Raw genomic sequence first — 27,644 nt, forward strand, 5'->3', positions numbered from 1 at the left:
CTCCCTTACGCCCTCATGGAGTAGTGTTTAATTGGTTAGACACAGGGACAAATTTACCTTTTACGTTTTTATTTCCTCCTTAGTTTCTCACTTTCCTTCCTTTGTTTCCATCTCTCTCTCTCTTCTCCGTTATTTTCCCCTTCGTTCTTTCAACGTTCTCTGGAATCTTGGCTGTGTTAACAACTGCTATTAAAAACCAGGCCAGGATGGCTACTCCCACACTTTCCGAACTGACATTTCGAGAACTGTTTGCCTTATACAAGAATATTAGCATTGTCGGGATAGCTCGATTCCTGTAAAAGGCCGCACAAAACGCTTTTGTCACACACTCCGTGGCTTGGGTCCGCAAGAGAACTATACCAACCGAGCGACCGCCGCTTGTGGTCGAAGTTAGTGCCAACTTTAGCGGATAGTGTGTGTCGCGTGGTCAGCGCAACGAATCCCCAAGGTCGTTATTTTCGGTTTTCTAGACCCGAGCCGCTGTTTATCTCAAATAGCTCCTCAATTATCCTCACGAGGCTGAGTGGACGCCGTTCCTAACCCACTACTTCTCAGAAAATCTGGTAGCGCCGGGAATCGAACTCAGACCTCTAGATCTGTATGCAGGAATTCTGACCATTAGACCACAGAGGTGGTATTTTGCCACACATTAAATATTAAAAATCTGGTTATGTTCGTGCGCGGATACTTCAAGATACTGATCTCTCTCTTATTTTATTACTTTTGAAACGCGGTGTCTGGATAGCTCAGTCGGTATTGCTACGGACTATGGGCTGGAACAGCCGAGGTTCAATTTCCAGCAGGTAAAAGGTAAAATTTTCCCTGTGCTTAACTAATTAAGCACTACGCCATAAAGACGTATGGGAGAGTGGATATACGTATATATCCACGTTTTCTTGACAGTTGGAGGTGAGTGGTCAGCTTCACGCCTCGGCCGTTTTATTCACCCGGTATCCATTGGTTAGGAGGCTGGGTGGGCCTCAGAGCCGATCTGGACGACGTGGACAAGAGAAAATTCTTGACTCTATCGAGATTCGAACTCCGACTCCGCGGTAGTCCAGCACATAGCCAATTGCTATACCGACTGAGCTATCCCAGCTCCCTAATTTCTGGAAGACGAAAGAGATTTTTCTTTATTCAGCAGTGTCCTGACTGGCTCTGGGGCCCACCAAGCTTCGTATACAATGGCTACCGGGGGCTCTTTTGCCGGAGGTAATGTGGCAAGAGCGTGAAACTGACCATTCACCTTCATCTAGTGCCGAAATCAAGAACAGTGGAGCTCCTTACTCAATTAGAGGGACAACTTTAACGTTTTACTTGCGAAAACACAAACTGAAGGAAGAAAATCAGAGGGCAGGTGTATTAGCACCAACTCCAACGCGGCCGTTAAACTGAAATGTAACAAACCTTCTGTTTATCTGGTTACCCGACCAATTTAGCATTTATATTGGACCCTCTCAATAGAGCAAATTGTGAACTGTCAATGTGAGTGGACGTATTAGAAGATGCGGTACAAAACGTTTCAGTGCGAGGACCACATACGGATAAAAGCGTCAGAAGCGATGAAGCATTGGATTGGAGCATGGCAACATCTGCAAGGCATGCGGCATTGAGCCTCGTAAGGACCTCTCACTGCCAGTATTAGAAATATTTCGCGCACTAAAAGACGAAATCAGGCTCCAGGGCAACATTCTGGACCCAAATCGCATTTCACTCTCTTAGGATCTAACAAACAACTGTCTTACAAGTCCTGAAGCAACTGAAATGTAATCGCATGTTCAAGATTTGAACTGTGTTTATGGAAACAGTCATCATGAAGCCAGCAACTAAAAATCAACTCTATTCCGAACCGTTGGAATCTTATCACTGACATCAGTTATCACACTGCAACATGTATAGCTAGGCAACGACTCAGTAAACACAGTTGCTAGGTAACACAGTCAACTATAGAACTTCGATTACTAGGGTTTTGATACATGCAGTGTAACTTTAACTGGTTAAAAACCGATATCTACGGCAAAGAACTCTTCAAAAGCTCAGTAACGACTAAGAATGCAATTACTGTACTGTTGAAATAGGTGACTCCCACGCGGATCGCCGAAACATTGTAACAAGAGAATTTGCCAGACGAATTAATTAAACCCCGTGTGGAGGCGGGGCCGAATATCTCACAGTAGCCCTGCGAGTCGTAGGAGGCGTCGAAAAGGGAAGTCTCGAATCTGAGACAGTAAAATATGGTCACGAGTTGCTTAAAACTCGGACTCGAGAAAGCCTGCGCTGGCAAGGGCCAGCAGCAATTGTAAACGACAGACCCGTCCTCTCGTCAGAGAGAGCGCCCCACATTAACAAACCCGCAACTGTCTGACTGTAGTGAAAATCTGGTCGTAAGCCCCAGATGGGTGCTTTATTCCAAGACAAACTGGCCGACTGACCATCGGTCGTGATATAACATTCAAGCTCAGAATTAATTAATTAATTAATTAATTGCGGGATTGCGGAATTGCGGAATTAAGACATTGGACCAGGCTTCGTACAGACTTAAATCACCGAATTCGTTCCAGGAGCATCCAAGAGTTGAAGTGGTGAAGTTTTTATGTATGTTTTATTGCTCCAGTAATTTTTAAGTCTTACAATTATTTGTAGTTACGACTGGTGACTCTCCAATAAATCGATTCACCTAATCCGGAACCCATTAATTATTATCCACGTAACCGGGATACGCGACAATATGATCATTCAATTTACATTTCATTCTCCTAAATCAGCATTTGCAATGAAAATTGTATACATACGTCTTGTATTTCCCTCGTAGTGCGGCATGGCTTAAACTTTTCTCGAGTAAATTACCCTTATAAATGTATTTCCATCTTCTGGGAAGTGACGCCATTTAGTCAGGTAGAAGTTCACAGACGTTTCGCGGTGAAATGTTCTGGCTATATCTTCAGGGTTGAAGAGTAAGCCAAGCAAACTTACCTTCTTGGTTTACTCTTCGACCCTGAAGATGAAGACACTATAAAAAGCAGTGAAGTTTTATTTTAAATTTTTTCCTCTCGCTCCCACTTTGCAACATGAGCTGATTTCTTAGTTTCATGAATCATTTTCTTTGCAGACGGTAGGACCCCTTGGACGGGTGATCAGCTCGTCGCAAGGCCTCTACCCAACACAAGACAACACAAACACCGAAAAACGCATACACACACCGAACATCCATGCCTTGAGTTGGATTCGAACCAACGACCCCGGCTTCCGAGCGAACGAAGACAATACATGCCTTAGGCTGTGCGTCCACTGTGATCGGCGCTCTCATAAATAAAACGTCGTTAAATAAGAAACGATGACCTTCAGTTGTACTTCAAATGGCACTTCGACTGTAAATTAAAAGAGTCCAAAGCGTCCCTAAATGATCGTGAACTATCCGAAAGCAATATCCTAGCATATGTCCGGAGGGGTTCACGGATATCACGGATTTGTGAGGTCACGGTAGTCAGCATACGGGCCGAGAGTAGAACTAGAAGCTTTAAGATTACGAAATAGGTGTACAGATATTGCTACATTCGATAGTAAAAAATTCAAGATGTTGGAAAAATGAAAACATCAAGTATATGTTACGTAATTCCACAGAGGAATCTATCGGGTAAACCCTCTAAAGACTAAAATCCATCTAAGTATTTATACCCTTGTCAGTACTTTATAAAAAAAGCAGACACACACACACACACACACACAATGGGCCTCCGTTACAAAGACCAATCGGTTTACGCTGGATCATGTAACCACAGCTACTTATTCTGAGAATCTTAAGACGTCTTGCGTTCCCATTGGCTCACTCTGTTCTGTGATCGGGCCAATGGGAACTGAGGAGCTGTCTCGCGGTTTTTTCTTGTTTTCCTATATCTCACATCGAGCTGCATCGATTTTTTTAAGCCGGAAGGTCGCGGGTTCAAATCCCGATGAGGTAATTGGAATATTTTCAGTTGGCCTAATCCTTCCAGCCGTACTAGGTCCTGGGGTTTACTCAGCCTCTAACAGAAATGAGTACCAGGAATTAATTAAATAATTTTCCTGGGGAGTAAAGCTGACAACCTTACGCCATCTTTGAGCCGATTGTCTAGATAGTGTGGGACCCTCAACGTCTCACAGCCCTACGGGCCTTCACGGCCTGGTATAGGGATAGCTTTACTTACTTTTTACCACTAATGTCAAAATATGGTCAAATGTATTAAAACTAACTCCTTGAGCTTGTAAGTTCTGTTTCCAGCATGTCTCCGAGCTGTGCATATTTAACAAGTAACAGTTGTCAACTCTATGCCAAGTGTTTATTTCCAACGTTATTAGCTTTGCAAACCCAGATTTACATATGCAATGATAAATATGTGTCCTGCATATATTATTCCTTGTCATACATTTTTATACACTCGAACACTACGAATTGTTTTTCTTGTACTACTACTACTACTACTACTACTAATAATAATAATAATAATAATAATAATAATAAATAAATAAATAAACATCAAGACCAATGGGACATTTAAAACCGCAAGTAAAACGTCTGGAAAATATGTGTATCTAATTAGAGTACAAATTTCAGTGATGTTCTACCAGTCAGTTCTCTGTTTCTTGTGTTTGTTCAACCCTACCATTAAACTATTTTTCAGTTCGCGACAACTACATGACCACAGAGCTTCAGCAGGTCACAACAGACTCCGGTAGCCTACGACTCACTTTTGCGATTTAACACTAGACAGAAGCGCCTGCATGTTGGGCAACTTATTTGTCGCAGTAGTTATGTGGGTAGTCTAATCATCATGATGCAGGCTCCCTACGCTGACAACACAGAAATCGCTTTAAACAGCAAAGTCGGGATCGTATGTGTGTGTTGCCACATTAAATTCATTTGGGACGTTCTTCTAGGGTTTGTGTGGGTGTGCGTGCGTGCGTGCGTCAAATATCTGGGAAACGTGCCAACATGCCATTCAAGAAAGGCTTTTGGTTACTAGGGATATGACTGTTGGGGTGACGTGTAGTAGTCCTTCATCGACGTTTCTTCGAAAGTCGGTAACTCTCTACCAGAACACCCAACAATAACAAGATTACTTCCCAACTCAGATCGTAAGGAAAAGCTGATACTGGCCTTCCAACTAGCAGCTGATCAGCAAGACACGTTACCGCACTGAATATGGTGCCATCGCATATTATGCGCATCTGAAATAGTGCGATATAAAAAATATTAATGAAGTCACACTTCATGTGTAAAGTTCGAAATAATGCGAATCCCCCATCACCCCTGTCCCAAATAGGCAAGACTTACGTATGTGCTTTAGAACTTTCCTTGAATTATGCGAGGCCTTCAGGAATATGCACTAGCACTCTGCTCTTATTTGCAGCAAGACTATAATGTCCTGTAAACCTGCCACGGTAGCGTAGTTGGTTGAGGCACTATGCTACAAGCCGGAAGGTCACGGGGTAGAATCCCGATGTCATTCGATTTTTCAATTGAGCTAACCCTTCCAGCCGAATTATGGTCCTAGGGTCGATTCAGCCTCTAGCAGAAATGAGTACCAGGAATCTTGCTGGTGGTAAAGGGCGGTCGGAGCGTACGGCTGACAACCTCACCGCCATCTGTGAGCCAACTGTCTAGAAAATATGGGAACCTCGACGTCTCTCACACCCCTATGGACCTTCACAACCTGTTACAGGGATAGTTTTACTTTTCTTACCCAATACTTCCCGTCGCATTATGACCTTGGGGCAGACTCAGCCTCTACCAGGAATGAGTACCAGAAACCTCCTGGGGGTAAAGGACGGCCTGTCGGCAAATAAAGCAGACCTCACGGCCATCTGTGAGCCGAGTGTCTAGAAAATGTGGGAGCCTCGACGTCCCACAGCCGTAGGGTGGAGCCGTGCCACTGACACCACCAGCTTTATTTGTAATCAAGATTTCTTTTTATGGTAATTAAGCATAGGATGTAGTAAGGAACATTCAAGGGTGACTTAGCCCGATTCTTGGTTTCAGGAATAGGGCCTGCTTCACTGCTACAAAGACCAGGCAGGAAGCACCCCGCAGACTTTTCCTGGAAATTCAGTTCGAAAGTTGCCCGGCGGGATCCTTTGGTAAAGTTATACTTGACAGGTTTTGAACCCCGTAAGTCAAAAGTGGGAAGGCCCGCAACCCACGCTACTCGTATAATTTTTCAAGCAGCTGTCAAAAACGACGTTAGGACTTTAAGGTCCAAAGTCACAAATTAAAGCTAGGTGATTGGAGCAGTGAGAATTATGGTTAACTTCCTAAATTCGAATTGTTCCAATCAGCCGAAATTAGGGTAGTAAATTGGAGGCGGAGCTGAAGCTGTGAGGATTTCTTGCTTCAAAACAGAGTCAGTCTGCTAAAAGGAGTCTCTGAACAACTCTCCAAGTGTACAGCCGAAAAATTAGCATCACTGGCAGCTTGGTTCGAAAGTCAAAGTTAAAAACTAAATTATGTTTATGTGTGTTACTGGAACAATCTCTGAATAAGAAGGCAAAATTAATTAGACGCAAAAATTAGTGTGAATCTTAATTTGGCTTAAAAGTTTAAGTGAAAGTGTAATCACTTCTACGTGTTGTACTAAAAGCAGTCGCTAAATAACTAGCCAGGGATCCGGTCGCAAAAGTTTGGGTTATTTCAAGTTTGTTTAAGGGATTGAGGGCAAGTGCTGTCACCTGAATATCAAAAAGTGCTCATTAAACAGTGTGTGTGGTAGTGCCTAGCTATAAACACTCTTTATCTTTCCCGCTAACGCGAGGCCTGTGTGCACCCTGAGTCAGAATCTCATCGCTCTAGTGCGAATGCGGTACCTATCACCTGTAGTTTCCGGTTCATTCCCCCTTTCTCCTGAAAAGTAAGCCTTTATAGTAAGCTTACTGGCGCCCAGCATTCATGTAATCAATATCCCGCAAACATCAAATATCCACAACACCAACAAAAAGGGAAGAACTGGATAAGAAGGACGCAGCACCAACCTGCAAACTCGGAGAAACAACAGGTGAGAAGGAACGTCTAGAGGAGCAGCTGCAACCAGCAACCAAGGGGCCAAAAGGACGGTTAGAGAGGAGGTGGCGCCAAACATAACGGCTGGACGGTTAGAATGGGCCTCCACGGCCTGTTACAGGGATAATTTTAAACCTGCGTAAATACCATTTCTCGGATATGCAGTATTTTTAATATATACGAATACTGGCCTAGACGACGGAATTATATTCAGTGACAGGATATGCTGAAAACAGATCTCACCTTTCATGCTAACGCAAATTGTGAAAAATAAGTAACTAATTCCAAAGGCCAGAAGCCATCTTGTAGAGGTGACTGTTATTCTGCTAGTCAAGATATTCCATGCATTGATGTAACCCGACAGTCCATCACTGTGTTCACAAACTCCTACCACTGGACCCTGATATTCTCTTTCTATAAACCAATTTAATATTATCTACCATTTTATGCCTAGGTCTAACAAGTTATTCTTTCCTGGAAAGTTCTCCTGCCCTTAATATGCAGATATCCCTAATTAAAAAGCCGGTTACAGTTAAACAAATGTTACATCATTATACACCTTACAATACAAGGGAGAGTCAGTAAATATGTCACAAATGGAAGTAGAGCAGCTGTAATGGACTAATCTGTTTTCTACGTTTATCATTAGGTAGCAGCATATCCCAGCTTAATTACAGTCCATGTTGCTGTGGCGCATGCTCATGTTCAGAGGCTTGTTTCAGTAGTTAAAATGGCGACCGTGCTTCGTTGTACTACTGAGGAGCAGCGTTCGGTTCCGCACTTTTTTTTTGTGGGCAAAAGGACTCACTGCAAAGGATATTCATAAAGAAATGTTTCCTGTTTAAGCTGGGAACTTTTGTCGTGTAAAGCAGTTCACAGCTGTGCCCAGAAACGTGGCAAACATTTCGCTGCTGATGAAGCGGTTGAAACGGAGGTGCGGGAGTGGCTGAGACAACAGTCAAAAGTTTGGGATTCGACGTACGCGATGGGACGGGACGACTGTATCAGTGTTGGTGGATATGTCGAGAAATAAGTGTTTTTCCCAGGTTCAAATATAAACGTTTTAAGTATTACGTCCATTTGTGATCTATTTACTGACTCTCACTCGTACTATATTATTCGGTATTATGATTAAGTTACGGGCTGAAAGAGAGAGGAGCCAGTTTTCGGTTCCTAACACAAGTCAGGCACCCGGGCGTCTATCTAACAGAAAACCGGGAGCTGTTTCTTTGGAGGTAAAACGGCTGGAGACTGAAGCTGACTTTCACCTCCCTCTACATCCGACATCAGGAATACGTTCACTGTTTTAATGTATTTACCGACACTGCCAGTATCCACTTGTAGACTATATAGCGTAAAGGTAGATTGATTGATGAATTGGAAAGGATAAGGAAGGAAGCAAAACAAACTCCGTGGCCTGCAGTCCGCAAGCGAACTATACCGACCGAGCTACCGCCGCTTGTTGGCGAAGTTAGTGCCAAATTTAGCGCATAGAGGGTGTCGCGTGATCAGAGCAACGAATCCCCATGGACGTTAATCTCGGTTTTCTAGACCGGAGCCGCTATTTCCTTGAAATAGCTCCTCAATTATCCTCACGAGGCTGAGTGAAGCCCGTTTCAGGCCCACTACTTCTCAGAAAATCTGGTAGCGCAGGGAATTGAACCCGGACCTCTGGATCTGTAGCCAGGAACTCTGACCACTAAGCCACAGAGGCGGTGGAAGAAAGAAATCGTGTCATAATAAAGATACTAACTACCCAGGAATTTAAATGGAGAAACTACAGGAAAATATTAAAAACCTCAGTTCCGAGATTCGATCCTAGTAGCTCCAGAATTCATGTCTGAAGTGTTACGGCTACACCAACGATTTATGAAGTATACCTCTGCTGTCTCGATGGCATGATGCCTAATTAACCACAAGAAAACCCGTTTACTTTACTGTCCGAACAAAACAAATGTAAGAAGAAAGCGTCTTATTTGTGACGTGCACTCAGCTTGTGCAGCAAAAGGTGGGCAGAAGGACTCTTGACGTGGTTGCTATGGAGATTTTAGTGACATGAACCACAGATGTCATATTTGCTTGTGCGACAAAGGAAATCGGACATCAGACAAATAAGTCATCCTATGGCTGTAACGGAGTGTTAACGTTATTACACAGAGGTTGGATATTTTGTTTGTTTCAAGAGTCTGATTAGCCCATTGAAAGAGGAAGTTATATATCAGTGCTACTAGCTATTACAAGGAGGAGATAGATTCTGTGGTCTAGTGGTCAGAGTTACTGGCTACAGATCCAGGGGTCCGGGTTCGATTCCTGGCACTACCATATTTTCTGAGAAGTAGTGGGTCTGGAACGGTGTCCACTCGGCCTCGTGAGGATAATTAAGGAGCTATTTCAAGGAAACAGCGGCTCCGGTCTTGAAAACCGAAATTAACAGCCGTGGGGATTCGTTGCGCTGACCATGCGACACCCTCTATCCGCTAGAGTTGGCACTAACTTCGCCGACAAGCGGCGGTCGCTGGGTCGGTAAAGTTCGCTTGCGGATTAAAACCAGGGAGTTGTTTGATTACGAGAAGGACCAGAGGTCTCGAAGCTTCTGAACCTGTGTAGAATGGATCCAATGGATGCAAAACTGGTTAGACGAAGGTAAACTGTGTCTGTAAGCCGCCATCATGACGTACAAGGGAAGACAGTCCTAGGAATATCACTTTGGAGGCGGCTATAGAGAGTAAACAGACATAATTCGTGATACATCACTCAGGAGGCTGAGCCCTTCTTGAGAAGCCGCCAACTGTGCAGTTACTCAAGAGTTTCCCATTTGAAGAGGAAACTCCCAAAATATCAGTTGCACAAAACATACCTCAGACAATGATGGGTGACTGACAACAGTCACTGTCATGAAACCAATATAATGAGCAACATTATATCTGCAGAAGCAATGAAAATAACTTTACATAGCTTACCACAACTGCATGCAGACTTACAAGCACATTGCAGAAATGGAAGTAAGTCATCATCTGTATGCACTTGAAAATAAGACGATTAAATCAGCACTGAGGTATTTTGAATTGTTTCAATTTCGTCCGGCCAAAGTTTAAAATTACCTACATTCGTTAAACTGATTGTTAAAGTGTGATTTGAAATTCCTTTTATTAAATAACTATTTATAAATTTGAAATGGTCAGAATTAATGACATATTTACCATCATTTTTACTAAAATTGGGTTTCAAGAATATGGCAATACACCTAAAAGTAGAAGCTCCTCAATTTAAGAAAAATATTAGATTCTAAAGGGTTCTGACGATGTGTATAACATTCAGAATTACTGGGTTTGGGGGGCTTTGACCATCGCCGGTATTCTAGAAACTACAGAACTCAACGTTTCGGAAACTGGATATGTTTCCGTCCTCAGGTGAGGGTTAGCTCTTTCAAGGGATCCTAACAGGATGTCTTTCCCTCTCATCTGAGAAAGGAAACAGAACCAGCTTCGGAAAAGTTGTGTTTTATAATTTCTAGAACACCGGATGATGGACAAAGTCCAAAATCCCAGTAATTCTGAGTATTAAAAATGCTGTTTCACAGTATTTTTCAAAGAAGTGACAAAAGCAACGACCAGGTGCTAACACGAAGACAGCATTTTTAGGTTACGAATATATAACAGTAAAAAACCACAACAATGGCAGCTTCTACAACACTGACGTGTGAAAATAATACGTGTATTTAAAGTTAAATCTGCATCCTTAAACAGGATGTATACTGCTATTCAGGTATACCCGTTAACTGCTAACTGATACGGATGATACTGAGTAAACACTCAGTGACATTTCTTCAGTTAATCATGAATGTATTAGTGTGTATATTAACAGCCCTCTATTCATCAAGTACTTCCGTATTTTTGACTTCCCTTTCGCTGTAATTCATTATTCTATCAAACAACATCTTAATATCAGACAGATCCTGCATATACTCGTACTTCCAATGGTACAGATTATAGAAAACAAAGTAATGTATTCTACTCAAGGACCTAACTAATTATCTAACTGTTAATGTTTCCTTGGCTGGCCATGAAATTGCACTTCATGCAAGCTGAAAGTTCACAAGAGCCTGCCACTGGTCCCTGCTGTGCCAAATGAATCCAATCCATACTCTTCCCTGAAGAGCCAAATTATTATGTCACTCCATTTCTGGCAAACTATTCATAATACCATACAACACAGGCAATAGACAACGTGTATGGGGTTTCTGCATAAATAAAGTACATTTAAATATGGGCACAGTAGAGATTAGCAGCTCAAGGGAACTATACATTCAACAGGAGAAATATTTTCAACCACCTCTTTTGTCTTTATGCATACACTGACATACCATAGTATGTAATATTATATGTAAAAGAATACTTGGTAGTAACATGCAAGCCCATAATGACTTTACAAGAAACCTTGCAATAATTACAGCGAGACACAACAGTCAAATTATTTTTCATTAATATTAATGAAAGATAGGATTGGGTACTAGAAAGCAGTGACAGGGATTCTGAATTTCAGCTCTTCACATCGCCTCAAAATTCCTTCAACTTTACGTTAACAGATGCATACACATAGAAAGGCAATGCAACAATTGCATTAAATTCTCTGTGGCTCAACAGGCATGTTTGTTGCACACAAATTGTATGTGGAATTTTTATTTTAGGTTTATGTTCTACATGGAGCATATTTTGTTTTAAAGATACACAATAAATATTACTCAAGTGTAAGAACCAAGTATTTTTGCCGAAGTTTTGTAATATTTTTTTAAAAATAAACATTTTCCTTGCCTATACTCATAAAAACAAACATTCTTGGCATGGTTTTATATTTCGCTTTAAAGAACTAAATATTCCCCCCAAAGCTTTAAATTATGTTAAAAATTTAAATATTTCTTTTCCAGTAAATGGTAAAAAGTTTAAAGGCTTTCATTACTACAGTAACAAATCAATCAGTTAACTTCAATTCCTCGTTTTCAGTATCAGAGTGGTGAGTAAAAATGGAGGGATGTAACTCCTGTCAACAATCAGATGAGGTGTTTTTACACTTCCCTCGCAGATTTTGTAACTGTACACTGCAGGAAACAAAAGTATTTTCACCTGGTTTCCAGTGGTTAACATAAAGTTTTGGCTGGCGTTAACTGCCCATTTGGTGTTGGGTATTTGACTTTTTGGAGTTCGGCGATCTCATGTGGTCACTTGTGGAACACAGGAAACGAAGAACCACACCAAAAGAAATTATGATCAAAATAATTAGTCATTCATTACAATTGATTTCTATTTTAAACGCAGGCTTTTAGTCATCATCTTATATCTGGCCTGCATGTGTTAGACCAAGCAGTACAAAATGGAAAAATTAATCTTGTGAAGACTGGAGGTGAGGAAACTAAAATATCTGTGGCGCTACTAAATTAAAAAGGGAAAAATGTTTGGTCCCTGCTCCAATGTCTAAAGTTTTCATATTTCATATATATACAGTTTTTGGGAATTGACTCTGCTCTTGTCTTCAGGAGATTGATCATCATTACTTACTTACTTACTTACTTACTCATGGAGCTGAACCCTTCTGGAGGAGCCGCCAATTCTGTAGCTACTCAAGAATTTCCCAGTATTTTATGGAACCCGAAGGTTTATTACTGTGTTCACAAGAGCCCTCCTGGTCCCTATCCTGAGCCATATCTATCCAATCCATACCAATCCATCCTGTCTCTCTAAGATCCATTCTAATATTGTCCACCCACCTATGCCTTGGTCTTCCCTGTGGTCTCCTTCCTAGACAGAAATATTTTTTATTTATTTTTGGGTTGAATTGTACTCAGGACTGCATTACAAACTATCTAAATGCTAAACCCACATGCTAACCTTCAGATCATCAGGACCTAGATCTAATCCTAGCTATTAACATTACTCCCCCAAAATCTGTCAACATAATGATAACTCATCACATGAATACAAAAGCAGCATCAACTTCCAAAACATTGCATATACATTAGATAATGGAACAATATCCAACATAACTGTAGCATAATGAATGATTCACTGGCTTAAACATTTAGATAATCATTAGAATCTGTATTAATTTAGTTTAACAATTCATGCTCAAAACCTGACACAACACACAAAGAAAATTTTAAACTACACGAAACTACATACATTTCAGTACATTTTTAAAGCTTATGTTCTGTCCAGTTATCTCTGCATGGTGTTCATTATGCAACATGTCTACCAGAGTGTGGTTCCAGGGTTGGCCGAACAGTTTATCACCCATTTGTTAAATGGACTGCCTAAGACATTCAGTTACAACAGCACTGCTACTTTTGTCTGCTTTTTAATTTCATCTCATACCTCAGGTAGATCAGACTTGCAATCTTCACTCTTTGCACATCAAACTCACTGACATTTTAGTAATTTATTTATTAGTGTAATAATGATTTAAACGATTAACCATTCCTTATTTTAACAGTAATACATTTATCATTGTTATGTTGTATTATGCACAGTTGCCAATGGCAGCTGGTTAAGAGAATGTCACATTTCCTTAAATAGTGTTCAGGTACATTAACATGAAAACAAGCAGCCACTGTCACTGCTTCTTAGAACCAATGCACTGAAATAATTGGATAATATTCCCACACAACAAGCAGGTCAAGTTATGAAAATCGCATGCAAGATAACTTTTTATTTCTATAAGACAAAAAGAAAGTCAGCATCTCTGTTGGAGCAAGATATCATTAGCTGAAATATGGTTATGTTAATCTACTTGTGAGGCCTGACATAGCTACAAACTGCATACAATTATTATGTTTTAGGACATTACCCATCACTGTTTTTTTATTTAAAACACGACATTTCGGACACTGGATTCTGTCTTCGTCTTCATGTAAAAACCTACTCAGCTGGGCCAATCAATAATGCTAGATCCTATACACTAAATGCCAAGCCAGTTAACATTCAACACTTAAAATATAAACTGATTTTGTTTTTTATATAAAAACAGAGAAACCTACTTCCTGACAAAAACTTATATTAACCCTTCAAATATCTGTCACTGTTGATACATATCATTATTAAATAAATACAATTTACTGTTGATGAAATGAGGTTTGTCGCTTGTATCCTAGCTATCTTTAGCTCACAAATATACAAACGACAAAATACTGATATAGTTTTATCACATTTCTGCAATATACAAACAAAACTATTCCACGAACTCTCTATCTTGGGAATACAGAATCAGAAATCTGAGAGATTACGATTATCAGTAAATTCTGATATTTTGCCTGTCCTACCGCAGCTTCACCACCATGAAGATCTCAAATCTTGTATACATGAACATTTATAATCTGTCCATTACAATGTTACGTTTATTACTTGTTTCTATTTAATCCATTGCTCTAGAGATAACACTACAGACTTGTGTATTTGGGAGGTTCTTGTTTCGAATCTAGGGCAGGGCACTGGATATCCTCTCTGAGGTTCTTTGTGATCTTCCTCAGTCCCTAAAGGAAAATGCAAGGATAATACCTCTATTAAGCCATGACTGCTTCCTTCCAATCCTTACTAATTCATCAGTTATCTATCATAAGATGCTATACTGTCTCACTACTGAAAGCATCGTTAAATAACCCATGAAAAACATATGGAATTTTGTCCCTGAAATCTTCTTGTAAAAATTTTTCTGAGGTTGGATTTTTTAAAATAAAATGAAGAATATGAGATTCAACGTTTTCATTGCTGTGAAAATTTAAATTGGGATCTTCTGGATTATGATGACATCTTCACCTATATGACAACATGCCATCATAAACCAGAACACTAGAAACCAAAATTGGAAAACATCTTTATATGTGGTGCTGGTCTCTGAATTTTCTTTAAAGTGCCTTTAACACTTCCACGCTGTATGAGGGCACTAATCGATTTTAAAAAGAAAAGTATTTCCCAAATATTTATCAAAGAAATATCACATGTTTCAAATCACTTCATTCCATATTTCACCTATCAAGAATTCAAAAGTACATGACTCTGAGGGATGCAAGACCCAATCATGGTTACACAAGTCCATATTAAATTGAAGGTCCCCTCTCCAGGACCTCATTACTGCCCCTGCTCTAGGACTGGGAGTAAACATGTTGTAACTAAAAGCATTATAAAAATATACTATGCTTAACTAATTAAGCACTACGCCATGAAGGCATTTTGGCCGCACCATAGCTCAAGGGGTTAGTTGCTGGCTTTCCACCGTGGAGGCCCGGGGTCTGGTCAAGTGGGATTTGTGGTGGACAAAGTGGCGGTGGGGCAGGTTTTCTCAGAGTACTTCGGTTTCCCCTGCCAATCTTCATTCCACCAACTGCTCCACAATCACCCTCACCTGTCATCTGGGGCTGGTACAATAGGCCAGAAGTGGCAACAGTGCAAAAGGCTTATTCCCACCCCACTAGCAATGCCATGAAGGCGTAGGTGGGGGTGGATGCATAGATTCACATTTTCTTGACCTTGGCACAAGTTGGAGGTGAGTGGTCAGCTTCACACCCCTGCCGCTTTAACCCCGGGAAAAGAGCCCCCAGTACCCACTGGATAGGGGGTTGGGTGGATCCCAGAGCCAGTCTGAACGATTTGGAGAAGAGAAAATTCTTGACCCTACCGGGACTCGGAACTTGGACCCCTCGGTCATCCAGCTGTTAGCCAGTCGATATACCGACTGCGATAATTTTCGTCTAAAACGCCATTACATGTCATTCCTAAACAATGTTCCTTAATGGCCGTCTTACAGCAGAAATGTGATCTCTCTCTGACATCACTCCATTACGTTACTTCATACAGTACAACTTACAGTTCTCCTCTAACAAAATACGTAGCAACAGGTAGGAAATCTAAAGAGTAAAATAATGTATGAGGAAGCTTTCAACTCACCTCCTCCATGCACCAATCGACGACTCTCCACACGCCGCTTCTTTAAGATGACCTTCTTGAACAACGGCTCTGTATCGACGCCGTCGTCCCCTGAACTTCCTTTTACAGATGCAGTTGATAAAGTACCAGGGTCATCATCAGTCAGAGAACCTTCTCTGTCATTACGTCCAAGCGCTAAGTTTCTTTTCTGCTCTTCACCAGTCACGGAGGTTCTTCTTGTATCTTTTTCAGACATAGGTCTCTCCTGTTCATCTCGTTGATCATGCGTACTGTTACGAACAGGTGTTGGACTTGAATCATCACTGAATGACTGTCTGATATCATCATAATGCCTGCTGTTGGCCACTACCTCAGAGGAACGCTGACAACTTCCATCACCAAACTGTGGCGTCCTCATCAGTTCTCTAGGTCGAGGAGTTGGAGGCGATGAACAACCACACAGTTGTACTTGTGGCTCTTGAACACGTGACTGGAATTGCGGTATATCTGATGTGTCTCCCTCTTCATCAGCTGAGCTCCCTGAATGTTGCCGTTTCAATTTGGATGAGGGAAAAGCACCATTGATACTGGAAGTCAGTGATGTAATATTCAGTATGTTGTCAGAATCTGAGGGGGTGGGAGAGGAATTGGGGGTATCATTTGGAATTGGATAGCAACAATCCTCGTCATGTGGGAGACTGTTAGATCCCAATTCATCTGATCCGTTCAGAGCAGCCCAACTACGTGATGGACCTGAAAACAGAAACATATGTAATCGCCAACATCTTTCAAATAGTATTGCCTGGCCAGACTAAGTCACTTCTATTAAAGTTTGACACCTGATCATATTGTCCCCCATACATATATCACTTCAGACAGCCTCTGTGGTCTAGTGGTCAGAGTTCCTGGCTACAGATCCAGAGGTCCGGGTTCGATTCCCGGCGCTACCAGATTTTATGAGGAGTAGTGGGTCTGGAACGGGGTCCACTCAGCCTCGTGAGGATAATTGAGCAGCTATTTCAAGGAAATAGCGGCTCCGGTCTAGAAAACCGAAATTGACGGCCGCGGGGATTCGTTGCGCTGACGATGCGACACCCTCTATCCGCTAAAGTTGGCACTAACTTTGTCGACAAGCGGCGATCGCTCGGTCGGTATAGTTCGCTTGCGGACTGAAACTACGGAGTTTATTAGTTATAAATCACTTCAAAAGGGGAAATATATCTGCAGTGTTTAGACTTCAGAGCTGATTATGGAGCAACTAATACACGAATAAGTGACCGAAAATATTAACACCGAATATATTTACTTTGTATATTTCAAAAATAAGTTCAATATTACACATCTCCCCTGTGGAGGCGAGTTACTAGAATACTTTCACCGTAGCCCTGCGAATCGTACAAGGCAACGAAAGGGGAACCCAGTCCCTGGGAGTATAACTTGGCCACCCCATCTCTGGGAGACATAAATACAAAAACGTGACCCTCCTTGTTGAGAAATCCAAACAAGTGAAAAATATACCAAATTTAGCAGAATCTAAAAGGGCTGATTTGCCAATAATGATAATGATGCTTGTAACTGTACGTCCCTCGCCAAAAGTATTTAATTAAGGGTACGAACAACTAATGCATCGTTTAACCAGCTATTGTCCTCCTTAGGCTTAGGGTTTCACTATAGTACCTAAAGTCGCCAGTTTGCTCCTGGTATCATAAACCCATAAACTGACCTTCTGCGAGACCGGCCAGGAGGGGTCTTGAGTTCCCTGCTCGTGTGCCTTGAAGACCTACAAAGGTTTATGGGTATCTCCAAAATACGGATGTAGGACAGATGTCGGGCTCGATCCTTCGCTTTCTCTTTGTATGTTTCGTTTTTAGGCCAACTGGGGGACTGGTAAAGAGAGGGAAGTCAGTTATAGGGAGCTGAGGAGGACAGTTGTTCAAAGATAGACGGAGAACAGAGAAGTGTTTTACAGTAGTGGTAGCGAGTCGGCGGACGGAGCGGCTAGCTTCGAGAATAATGTAAATATTGATCATTAATTAAACTTTAAATTAAAACTGCAATCCACGGTGTGTTCTGGAGCCCCCGGATTCATAAACCCCGAAGTGTGTTCCACTCCCATATCCGAAGCACCCGTATCCTGCGATTAAGAACTCAAGCTCGAGCGAAAGTCGTGGCAACTGTACGTCGGCGGACGGCTACATGCTACAACTCTATGAGAGAAACTGCACACAGCACATCAGCTCCAGTAATAACATGACTCAATTTGGAAGACCCTTTCTTTGAATATAGATTATTTTAACTGAGTTGTTTTTGGCTTTCTCCAGAGCATCAAGATGAACAATGGAGTAATACTTCGAAGTGGGCCAAAGCCTCTTCTTCCCAAACCCTGTCAATTGTTATCACCAATAACCATTCACGCACTTCATGTGATGTTACATAACTCATTCTTAGGTTATTTAATGATGCTGTCTTTATCGTGCTGGTTATATCGTCACTTGTATGAGTGACTATAGATGGTGTTCGGACTGGTAATTGGATTTATTGAACAATTACAGATTATAACTACAAGAAACTATAGCGCTATCGCTAATTCACATCACTCACAGTTCAGTAAAGCACGTAAGAAGCCTTCTCGGTCCGCTGTATCTTCACTGGTTATTGCCTGGTAACGGCTTCCAACGTTGTAGCTTCCTCAGCTTCTTTGTTCATGTCCTTACTGGCCAGCGACTTCTCACAACTAACGCCTACTCTTCTAACTGCAGGCTCAAAAGTCAGAGTCCAAGCCAGAGTTACTTTACAACTGGGTGTTTGCCGCCAATAAGTTGGTTATGGCATAAAGCTTCCTGAGAAGCAAAACCAGAGATTTCTTTTCAACTGAGCCACTGGTAATAGACCTCACATAACATCCTCTCTGACGAGAAGATGGTTTACCTCTAATCTTCAAAGTCAAAGTTACTTTACGACTGGTGGTTTACGACCAATCAATTCGTCTTGGTGTCAGGCCCCTTGAGGACGACAACCAGAGATTTCTTTTTTTCCAACTGAACTCTTGTGGTAATAGTCCACAGTCAGGTTTTCAATGCCGTTGCTCAGTAGCGGCTTCCAAAGGCAGACGTTCCCTTCCTCTGGGTTCCTGAACTATCCCCGTGCCTCAGCTACCAGCTTCTAACAACAAGAGCTCACAACGACTGAACCACAGCACTCCTCTCACCAACTCATCAACTCACTCACCAACCAACCCACTTCACAAACTCACCAACGAACTCACTCACTAAAATGAGACTCCTAAAGTGTACTGCTTATAGCGTCTAGCCGCGGGTCGCATATAAAACACATTTCCTCTGTTGCAGTGCAACTGTTGCCCTGGAAACATGCTTATTTGGGGAGCCGCTATTTTGCAACGGTTGTTGTATAGTTGCTTACTTCGCAGTCGTTGCCTAGCAGTGGGTCAACAAGCCACACAATTATGTTAAATAACCACCACACTTGATGCATCATTAATTAACCTCTAAACGTAGAAGCACACTGGTACCTTTCAATCCATGTTCATTGTACTCACTTGATGCATTCAATGACTCGAATATTCTTCCCATAACGTGATGAGATGGTCCTGGTTCCCGATCTGGATCGCTTGTATTCCCACACAGGCAGTCACCAGGCGCTCTTTGTACCGTCCTGAAGCAAACAGCACAAATTCATGTACTTTGTGTGGGGTTAACATACTAAGGGCATTCAAAGCTGACTTGTTGCCATGTTCTTTATCTGGCACCTCAATTCGGTGACCTTAACACAAAAATAACTGTCTGATTATGTGATGAATATTAACATAGATATAAGATATGAAATAAATATTGTAATTTCATATATTAGTTGTTAATGCCCAAATAAAGGTTACTTCCATGCCCTAAAACCATAAACTGAAATACAGATGGCAGAGATGGAGTCGTTTAAAAAATGTTTTCTCACAACTGAGGATCCCATAGCAGTCACTATTAAGAATAACGTCTCCTGAAATGTGACACCATGCACTCTGGTCGATCATTACCAGTGTTTCAGAGGGATATACTGCCTCAATCTTCAGGCTTAAAGAATCTTCTACCCTGGAGATGGAGGAGCAGGTAACTTCAAAATGTTGGTGATATATCTACCAGACTACTTGATGTTACGTCCCAAAAGACAAGTAATCTGCATATAAATCATTTTATGGCGAATTCTGTGGGCTGTAACACGCTACACTGATCCTAATTACAAACAATCACCTCCATCTGCAGCCAAGGTTAAGAATGTATGGACTTTATTTATATATTTATAATGATATAATGATTATTCCAGTAGATCAGACTGTATGGATTCGAATGTTTCGTTTATCAGTTAATGATGAAACAGAAATTATGTGGAAGGAAGTGGGCATGGGATCGTTTAAGGTACTATCCCAGCATCTATCTGGAGGTACTGAAAGAAACCATGCGAAACCTCAGGCAGAATATCAAACCGCCAGAACGAGATTTAAAGCCAAAACCTTTCGAATATAAAAGTGGCGTGTTACCCAGTCAATCTCAACGTGGGGCTGTACAATGAAAGGTGTCTTTTCCTCCGTAAGGAAAAGCTGGAAGTTCTTTTGTCCTTCAAAGGGCTCGAACAGTAACTTATATCTACAGGACTGTATACCGAAATAAAAATAATTACACAACATTTTGCTAGTCAGTGTACAGCACCAAACAGTACAATAATTTGTCACTAGATGGTGCTGAATATATAGAACATTCTGCCATCTGTTGGGAAAAAACGTGCAGTTTCAAACAACAAAACAAGCATGAATTACCAACCACAATGCACTCAAAAGAAGAGCAAACTGAACGCCAAGTCGCGTTCCGGAAGGAAGAAAATATTGGCTTCTATAAAATGACACTTCCAAGTTTCTATGACAATCAATACTTTCCTTACTTATGGAGCTGAGCTCTTCTTGAGAAGCCAAATCTGCAGCTACTCAAGAATTTCCAAACATTTTATGGAACCCAAAGTTCCATTACGGTGTTCACAAGGGGCCTCCATTGGTCCATATCCTGAGCCAGATCAATCCAACCCATACCATCCCATCCTATCTCTCTAAGATCCAGTTTAATATTGTCCATCTATCTACGTCTTGGTCTTCGTGCCGTAGCTCAAGCGGTTAGTCGATGCCTTCCCACTGCGGCGGCCCGGGATCTATCCCGGGTCTGGTCAAATGGGGTTTGTGGTGGATAAAGTAGCGCTGGGGCAGGTTTTCCCCGAGTACTTCGGTTTCCCCTGCCAATCTTCATTCCACCAATTCCTCCACAATCACCCTCACCTATCATCTGGGGCTGGTACAATAGGCCAAAAGTAGCCGCAGTACAAGGGACTAAGTCCCACCCCACTAGCAACAAAAAAAAACTCCTTACTTGGGTCAAATAAAGCTTGTGTGTTTTTCTTTATGGTATCTACATTATCACCCAGTAGATTCACATGATCGGCATAGACCAACAGTTGATGTGTCCCGTTTGATTTCAGTACCACCTGGTTTTCCTGGACCTTCCTAATGGCATATTCTAAAGCAAAGTTGAAAAGGAGTGGCGATAAAGCGTCTCTTTTTCTTAGACCATTCTGGATAGGAAATGAATCAGACAACTGTTTACCTATACGGACTTTACTATAAGTTTCGTTTAAACACATTTTAATCAGATTAACTAGTTTCAAGGGTATCCCAAACTCTTATCAGAACATTGTACAGTACTTCCCTCCTAACTGAATCATAGGCTTTCTTGAAGTCTATGAATAGCTGATGTACTGTCTCACTGTACTCCCATTTTTTCTCCAATATTTGACGAATGCAAAAGGTCTGACCTGTAGTTGATCTGTTATGTCACAACCCACATTGATCCTTCATTAAGTTACTTCTAGGTTAATCGATACCTTTATTTTATTGCTAGTGGGGTGGGACTAAGTCTCTTGTACTGCGGCTACTTCTGGCCTATCGTACCAGCCCCAGATGATAGGTGGGGGTGACTGTGGAGCAATTGGTGGAATGAAGATTGGCAGGGGAAACCGAAGAACTCTGAGAAACCCTGCCCCAGTGCCATTTTTCCCACCACAAATCCCACTTGACCAGACCCGGGATCGAACCCGGGCCGCCGCGGTGGGAAGCCAGCGACTAACCGCTTGAGCTATGGGCGATACCTTAACTTTGATTACTAATTTGGTATTTATTTTAGCTTTTGAGGGAGCAATACCATCGGTGTATGCCCCTATGTACGGAACAGGAACAGTATTATTATTGTTGTTGTTGTTGTTGTTGTTATTGCTATTATTATTATTATTATCATCATCTCTTGTCACAGGTTTATTTCCTGGTATTCCTTTTCTTGAACCAGTGATGCACCTCACCACTCAGGCTTCAAGCTTCACACTGTAGCACTTTCCGTAGTATGTGTGATGTTCCCAGGATAGCTGTTTTTTGCAGTGAATCTATGGAGTGCTTTCCAGGAATTAGTTCCAAATATTTTCTCAATTATTATTATTATTATCATTATTATTATTATTATCCTCCTCCTCCGTCTTCTCCTTCTTCTTCTTCTTAACAAAGACCAGTCATCCAGAGAACCTGTAATCCAGTATTTCTCAACCGGTGGTGCGCGTACACTTTGGGGCATGCGAGAGACGTCCCGAGGATACGTAAATGCAACAAAAATGTGTGGGTTTGTTTCAAGTTTAAAAAAATACTTTTTTTTTCAAACTGCTATCAGTGTAAGAAAATTATATAAATAGAGGAAAATGTGTCTGAAAGTTTTATGTACTTAGGCACTTCAAAAACGTTTTTAACGAGGATATTTTATTGTCAATTGTCTATAAACACTGACCTTGTTCTGTTAAAAATATCATTGTTGGGAAATCCAAAGAAACGAAAACCGGATCATCTGTAGCTGGGAACAAACAAATCTAGCAGAACCTTCTACGCAAGGCTATGGCTCAAAACGGGTTGTTTTCCCATGATGACGAGATGATATATCAGATATTAACACAGAGGACCCCCCCTCCCTTTTAAGGAACCATACGATACATCTATGGAAATCAGCACTTCAGAAGCAATTCCGAATCAACACAAGACAAAGGACCCGAGAGTAATACTTGACGAAGTTCCTGAAAGTGAGATTTGAAGTTCTCACGGGGCTGACTCTGAAGATGATTATGTTCTGATGACTTCTATTGACTGATAGCCTGAAGATCAAGGTAGCATGTTCCTCTGTAACCTCACCAAACTTCTATCAATCTACACGGCGTCTCATTCCAGAATACACTACTCATCAAATTCTTGAAACGTTCAGGAAGGCTATTTAAATGCAACGTTTGTTCGGTGTCGAGCGGAGAAGATAGATTGTACTGGCGTATAGGATGAACAAAAAAAAATGGAGGACACGGTCAAGGCCTATTTCATCGAACATTACCATCCGTTTAATGGCACTAAAGAATGTTGTGAACAAGTTCCTTATTGACTAACAGATGTTTACTCTAAAGAATGAAGAGCAATGTTGCATACCGTCAGACCTAACGTCGACGGTTACCTTTTCTGCTTGTAATAAGAACTTATGAGACGTGTTAATGTATCTCGCCTAAATCCGGTGCCCTTTCGGCATGGTCTCCAGAAGGAGAACCCACTTTTCAGGGAGGGAGAAGCTCCGCATGCATGTCCTCGCAATACAGCCTGTAAAAATTATGCTATTTGAAGACGCAACGAATTCTTTGTCTTTAAATGCCTACTACAAGAACACTCCACACAACAGGGAAGCGTTCCACAATCCGGATTTGGTAACATCATTAACGCTCTTTAATGTAAAATTCTGAAGATGTGTTAGAACTGGTATTTTACAAATACTTGTTCCTAATTTACCTCTGTCACAAATCTGTGTAAAATACAAAATACTATAACACAATATTCTCGTTTGCATTGGAAAATATTAACATGGCAAACTCCGTGGCTTTTAGTCCGAAAGCTAACTATACTGACCGAGCGACTGCCTTTTGTCGAAGAAGTCAGTGCCAATTTTTGCGGATAGAGGGTGTCGCGTGGTAATCGCAACGGATTCCTACAGGCGTTAATATCCTTTTTTAGACCGAAGCCGCTACTTTTAAATTCAAGTACCTCCTCAATTAACCTCACCGTTCCAGACCCACTACCTCTTACAAAATCTGGTAGCGCCGGGAATCGAACCCGGGACCTCTGGATCTATAGACAGGAACTCTGACCACTGGACCACAGAGGCGGATTAACATGAAGAAAATGATATTGAGACATGATGTCATCCGTTGCTAAGCAATGGCACTGTAACCACCCTCCTATATCAGAGAAGCGAGCCACTGATAGGCAACGAATAAACACGCAACAAGAGAAGAGCTGTTGCAGGCGGTGTCATCTGTCACCACGTCGGACAACGCCCAGAGTCTATCATCCTGATATAAAAGATAACGTTACCATTTCGTTCAGAATCTTTTAAACTGTCATCTCCTATCCAAAAACATAAATAATAATAGACGCGAAAGTAAAGTTTTCCTGTTATTCTGTACGAAAGTGAACACTATCTCTCGCCCTCAGACAAGAAAGTAAATGAGGAGTGTTTGAGAACATGGCACTGATGAAATCTTTGGACCTAAAAAGGGGAAGGTAACCGTGGAGAAAAATGCCTAACAAATGCCTAACGAAGAGCTCAGTAAGATATGGTTAAAGTGATCAAATCAAACAGAATAAACCGAACGGAACGATTAGAATGTGTTGGAGGGATGAGGAAAGGGAACGGTAAAGTTCTGCCTGTGCTCAAGAAATTAAACCCCACGCCATGAAGGCCTAAGGGGAGTGAAGACGTACCTCCAGCATTCTAGATGGAGTTCAACTGTCAACTCCACCCCCCACCCCCCGGCCGGTACCCATTAAATAAACGGTTGGGTTGGCATCACAGCTTGTCTGGACGCTGTGCAGACGCATAAACGCATATAAAATACTGCCTGAAACCCCTGAATGGAAGACACCACTTTCCAGACCCAGGCACAGATGGGAGGATAATTATTAAAACATATCTCAGAGAAATATGGTATGAGGGTGTGAACTGCACGAATATGGTTCAAGTAAGTGCCAGTGGCAGGCTTTGCCAACAAGATAATGGCCCGTCGAACCAAACGCTTCTAAAAAAGACATATACTGTGCTCCACTAGTTATCTCAAGGTCAGCATGTACATTTTATTGTTTGTTCCTGCCTAATGGCAAGTACGTCACTGGGAAAACTGTTTAGTTTCTACATCAAATGAACGTATGTCGTGAGCTTCACGCTCCGGCCTTATTTCCGCCTCCCTTCTACCCAGTGAGAAAGAGGTATTGGTATGAAATTTCTGAGGCATATCTCTGTGAAAGATAAAAGAACGTTATGACTTATCTTTGTAAACAGATGTTACATGACAATTCAAATTTCTGTGATAACGTACTGTATGCCACACGAGGGTACTGGCAACATAGCGCATTTCTAACTCGGATATTTAAAGGTGCTGTCGGTATCGAGGCTATATAGCGTCGGATGATAGGATGATTGATGACTGTCTAGTGAGAACTGGCAAGGAAACTAAGCTACTCGAGTATAATAACACCCATCAAGTACCACAATGTCCACCATAAATCCCGTATGATCAATACACAAACTTAATGTATAGAGTTCACTTACTTCTCCTTGACCTGTCAACTTCATAAAACGTGTATCATATAGTAACAAATGCATAGGCGATCAGCGGCCGCGCGGTCTAAGGCATGAACCGTCTTCGCTCTCTCAAACGCTGAAGTCGTGGGTTCGAATCCCACTCACGACATGGATTTCTGTGTCCGTTTATTCTGTGTGTACGCAGCGGCCTTGAGAAGGGCTGATCCCGCGTCCAGGGAGTCCTACCGACTGTGTATAGGATAAGAAACTGAAAAAGCGGCCAAGGTCCAACAAAAGGACTGTAGAGCCACGGATGGATGGATGAATGGGCGGACGGACGGACGAAGGGAGGGACAATTTATTAGAAAAATTCTTGAAACTCCGTGACGGTTGAATGTATTTATACAACTGTGATGGGTAGCACTAATATGGATCCATATTAGCACAGTTCAATGATAAGAGGGGTATTGGTGAGACTGCCTGAAGATGGTCCCAAATGTGGACCGAAACATGTAGCAACCATTAAACAAAACCAACGTGAGCAGTTCGACTGGTTTATTGATTTATTGTTGTGTTGACAGCCAAACACCATCAATCATGATACACAACACGATGCAAACAGTCAAGGTCTGCTATCTTACCGAACATAGCAATGTTACGTGTTAAATCAACGCTCCCATCAAAAGATTAGAGATCAGACATTGATTATGTTATAAGCGGAAATTACAGCTGATCTTTCCACGAGAATCCTAGAACTGCGCTTTGAGCATATATTGTTCTATAGTTACTTACATACTCATGGAGCTGAGCCCTTCTTGAGACGCCAATTCTACTGCTAGTCAAAAATTTCCCAGCATTTTATGCAACCCGAAGGTTCATTACCGTGTTCACAAGAGGCCTCCACTGGTCGATATCCTAAGCCAGGTCAATCCAACCCATACCATCCCATCCTATCTCTCTAAGATCCACTTTAATATTGTCCATCCATCTACGTCTTGGCCTTCCAAGTGGTCTCTCTCTCTCTCCTTCTGGCTCTCCCGCCAATATTCTACATGCATTCCTCTTCTCTTCCATTCGTACTACATGCCCTGCCTAACTCATCCTCCTTCACTTGATCATTCTAATTATACTTGGAGAAGAGCACAAGTTATGAAGCTCCTCATTATGCAGTTTTTTCCAACCTCCTGTCACATCATCCCTCTACAACCCAAATATTCTCCTCAACTCCCTCAGTCTTTGTTCCTCCCTTAATGTCAGAAACCAAGTTTGTTCTATATCTTATTCGAAATTAACTTGTATTTGCTTTTGTGAGTCGCGATATCGCAGTCAACACAGTGGCTACATTATGGGCCGAAGACCGAACAGTCCAGCATCCAGAATACGGGTATCCAACCAGCTGGGTGAACAGTCTCTACTGATCTTTCGTACAGACGCCCTCAAAAGTATCCTCATGCACGTAAATTTCTCCTCTTCGAATTCTCTTGCTGTTAAAATTCAGAGGTAACGAAACTGCAATTTATAACATTGGGCTTATGGAAAACATGGGTTCGGTTTACGGCGGCTCGACTTACGACTCTCCAGGAACCAATTTGGTCGTATAAGCGGTGGTCGCCTATATCCACAGCGGTGAATGTACAGAATGCAGTATAATGGGTCCTAAAAATGGTCCTTTATCTCATCTCACGTTTCATCTCCCTCCCCCACTGATCTGAGTGACCATTTCTTTACCATATGCCTATATAACGTAAGCGCACCCTTACCCTACTCGCTTCGACCCTGATTATGGAAGCAGCATATTCCTCCGAAACGCTGGTATACACCTATACGAGTACATGGTGTCACAACCCAAAAGATCACAATCCGATTGCTATTTAAATCAGACGTTCGGAATCAGCTTCACGTCTATTTATTTCGTCAGCAAAATGAACGCATGGCGTCCTCTGGCACGCGGTAATAACAGCGGGATATTAGCTACCACGCGCGTCCAGTTTCCCTCCATATATAGCGTCAGTAACA

At 41.8% G+C, this 27,644-nt stretch overlaps 1 protein-coding gene across 4 annotated transcripts in view; it reads right to left on the reverse strand.

Annotated features, from left to right (window-relative positions):
• LOC111864960 overlaps positions 1 to 27,644 on the reverse strand; it is a 239,888-nt gene that overhangs the window by 116,075 nt on the left and 96,169 nt on the right. For all 4 annotated transcript variants that reach the window (XM_033751637.1, XM_023852608.2, XM_023852605.2 and 1 more), the window contains 2 exons: positions 19,496 to 19,611; positions 15,961 to 16,692 (listed from right to left, as the gene is read on the reverse strand). In XM_033751637.1, coding sequence (XP_033607528.1) covers positions 15,961 to 16,692; positions 19,496 to 19,611 — 848 coding nt within the window. The remainder of the gene's footprint in view (positions 1 to 15,960; positions 16,693 to 19,495; positions 19,612 to 27,644) is intronic.

Source organism: Cryptotermes secundus, unplaced genomic scaffold, assembly GCF_002891405.2.
Source record: "Cryptotermes secundus unplaced genomic scaffold, Csec_1.0 scaffold209, whole genome shotgun sequence".
Taxonomy (NCBI): Eukaryota; Metazoa; Arthropoda; class Insecta; order Blattodea; family Kalotermitidae; genus Cryptotermes; species Cryptotermes secundus.